At 54.2% G+C, this 2,951-nt stretch overlaps 1 protein-coding gene across 7 annotated transcripts in view; it reads left to right on the top strand.

The window, feature by feature from the left end:
- The first annotated feature begins 886 nt into the window (after positions 1-886).
- ZFPM2 (zinc finger protein, FOG family member 2) overlaps positions 887-2,951 on the top strand; it is a 311,941-nt gene continuing 309,876 nt past the window's right edge. For 4 of the 7 annotated variants that reach the window (XM_065054232.1, XM_065054235.1, XM_005510549.4 and 1 more), the window contains exon 1: positions 887-1,363. In XM_065054232.1, the coding sequence (XP_064910304.1) occupies positions 1,324-1,363 (40 nt within the window). In that variant the 5' untranslated portion in view covers positions 887-1,323. Of the gene's footprint in view, positions 1,364-1,383; positions 1,779-2,951 lie in introns of those variants that run through there. The other 3 variants (XM_065054234.1, XM_065054236.1, XM_065054233.1) reach the window with 3 other exon arrangements.

Here is a 2,951-nt window from a genome sequence, read left to right on the forward strand (position 1 = left end):
AATTTCTCTGTTACCACTATTTAGAAGGGGAAAACTAATTAAAGTCCAGGTACTTCGTTGGCTTATCTTTCCGTCTCATCTAGCAGTCAAAAAAAGATCAAAGCCGCGGGCAAACAGTGATGACCACACCGCCATTACTCCCCGTGACCCACCAGCTACTGTGGGCTGCTGCCAGCGGTTGGACAACCGTGAACATTCGCCATGTGTCACGGCAGCACCGGCAGCCCCGCAGCGCCCTGCCCGCCCGCCGACACCGGCCCTGCCCTGGCGCGTGCCCCGCGCCCGTTAACGGCTGCCTCTCGCGGGTGCCGGGCCGCGCGCCCCCGCCTCAGCTCTCGCCCCTGGAGGCACCTGCGAGGCGAGGCCGGGATCCCACTGTCCTGCGGTGGTGGAACCCGCTCCGGCTTGGCGGAGGAAAACTCCGCCCTCACCGCCCAGCCTTGGACTCTCCGGGATCTCCCGGCCTAGAGGCCAGCGCAGGAGGAAGCGTTGTTCTTCCCGCAGGCAGCGCTGAGGCCGAGGCGGCGCGGAGCCGCCCGGCTCTGCCAGGACACCCCGGCGCAGTCCCTGTGCGGGGCGCCACAACTCGTGCCGGCTGGCCGGCTGTCACGGAGTTTCTTCGCCCGTTCTCCTGCCGTGGACTCTCAGGAAAGTTGCAGCTCTCCCCGCTACCAGAAGCCCTGACAGAACCGGGACAATTGAAGCCTCCCGCCTCTGCACTCCGCGCTCCTCGGGCAGGAGGCGATTTGCATGCGGACTTGTCTCTGGTAGCAGCAACTGCCCGTCAAGCCTGACGGACAAACGCCCCCCTCTTTCGGCCCCCCCGTCCCGGAAAGCCCCTCCCTCGCCCCCTCCCTCGCCGGCACCTCCCGCCGCCTGTCAGTCGGAGCGGAGCGCGGCGCGGGGAGCGGAGGCGGCACGGCAACGGCGGAGAGCGGGCGAGAGAGGGAGAGAGAGAGCGAGGAGCCAAGCTCTCCCTTCCCTCCCTCTCTCCCTCCCTCCCTCCCTCCCTTCCTTCCTCCTCTCCCCCCCCTCCTGCGCCTTCCCCTGCTCCCTCCCTTCGTTCTTTCTGTTTCTCTCTCCCCTCATTGTCGCTCCCCGTCTCACCCACCCCGATCTCCGTTCCTCTTCCCCTCTTCCTCTGTCACACGCGCACACACTCTTTCCCTCTCCCTGTTTTTCTGTCATTTGACTTTGCATCTCAAGGCGGCCACCGGTTCCTCAATGAATCCCGTCTATTGATCTGTCACCCTCACTCCATCCCCGTCCCCTCCCAGCTCCGCTCCTGTACCTGGAGCAAGGCAGGAGCGGCAGCTGAGCAGCATGTCCCGAAGGAAACAGAGCAAACCCAGGCAGATCAAACGTAAGTTTCCTGAGGGGGGCTCCCTCTAACAGACTTTTATTTATCTCGTTATTGGGAGACGCGAGAGAGATGGCTGTGGGGAGCAATAGGGAGTCCAGAGTACGGACCGAATGATGAAACTTTGCCAAAGAGGCTGAGGTTGGGGAGAGAGGGGACAAGAGCGACCGCCGGGAGCTGCTCTGATGCGGAGTGAGCAGGCTCCTCACTGTCTCGCTTTTTTGCTCCTTTGGAGCTCTTGCTGCCTCCCGTAGATTCTTCAAACTGTTCCTCCGAGTTTCGGGGGTAGATCACTCATGTTTTTTCAAGTTGAAGTAGCGCCGGGAGAGCAGCATAAACCAGCTTGCGAACGCCGTACCACTAAGCAACTTTCTGCGTGTAGCGCGTGTGAACAGACTCATGCCGAGCCTGGGCTGCAGTAAGTACCCGAGGATCGCAGAAAGTGTGTGGGGGGAAAAGACGAGAAAGTTCCTGCGGAGGACCCCGTAGGTAGCTCCGCGCCGGCTGCGGCCCCGCCGTCCCCCCGGGCGCCGTCCCCACGCGGCTGCCCTCGCCGCTCCGGGCTCACTGCCGCGGACCGCCCCCGGCCCTTCGGGGCTGCCTGTGCGGGTACACCGTAGGCGCACACTCGCCTTTGCGGTTTTTGGGGGTTTAAGACTTTTGAGGTGTTTTCTGTATTGAGAAACAGGTGTGTTGAAGGCTTGAAAGATACGCTGCACATTAGTGTTCATAGTTCACTTTTCTTGCCCGTGACACACGACAGAGTCTTAACTTCTTAAACTTTTCTAAGCTTTAGATTATTCATATGAACAAGTCTAGCGGTCCGGACCAGAAGAAGTGCTGGGCGTTTGGAAAAATGGTCTATAAATAATTTTCTTACAAAACCAGTGGCACTGATCTGATGTATCTTCATTGACGTTCTGTATTACAGAACTCCATTCAAAGTAACCGTCATGGGATGGAGAGAAGCTCTTTCAGTAGTATTTTCCTTATTGATTTCTGACTCCAGATTGCTTATTAATAGCCCACTTCGGATGGAATATGTATTGAATTGACAAAGTGATTTGGCAAAGAAGAAAATGAGCTTCATGTCGAATAAGATTGGTCACTGTAAAGTGTTTGAGTAGTATAGGCTCAACATCTGTGCTTCATAGAAATTACCTTTTCACAGCCTTTCACCTGATAAATACAAGTAACTGCCATGGTTTCAAATTTAGTTTTCGGTTTACTGAAGTAGACTAATAAATGAGCAAAACTTTCTGTGACATATTTTTGAGTTTAATATCATTTTGTGATACAGGAAACTTTGATTTACTTTGGAAATGAATATTCCCAAATAAATATGCCATGTGCTTTTAAACTTATGCCTGTGTTATTTAATATTAATTTCAATGGTATAGTTAATCCTTTAAAATCGTGCGTTTTATGTGATATGATTATCAACATGTTTTAGGAAGACTTTCTAGTCTATGGTGACTTGATTGTTAATAAATAATGTGAATTGATTGTATGACACGAAGGCCATCTCATTCTGTTTCTGCATCACCTTCATATAACTATCTCTTCCTCACAATGTCTGAAAAGTGCTTGG

The sequence above is a fragment of the Columba livia genome, chromosome 2 (genome assembly GCF_036013475.1).
Source record: "Columba livia isolate bColLiv1 breed racing homer chromosome 2, bColLiv1.pat.W.v2, whole genome shotgun sequence".
NCBI lineage: Eukaryota > Metazoa > Chordata > Aves > Columbiformes > Columbidae > Columba > Columba livia.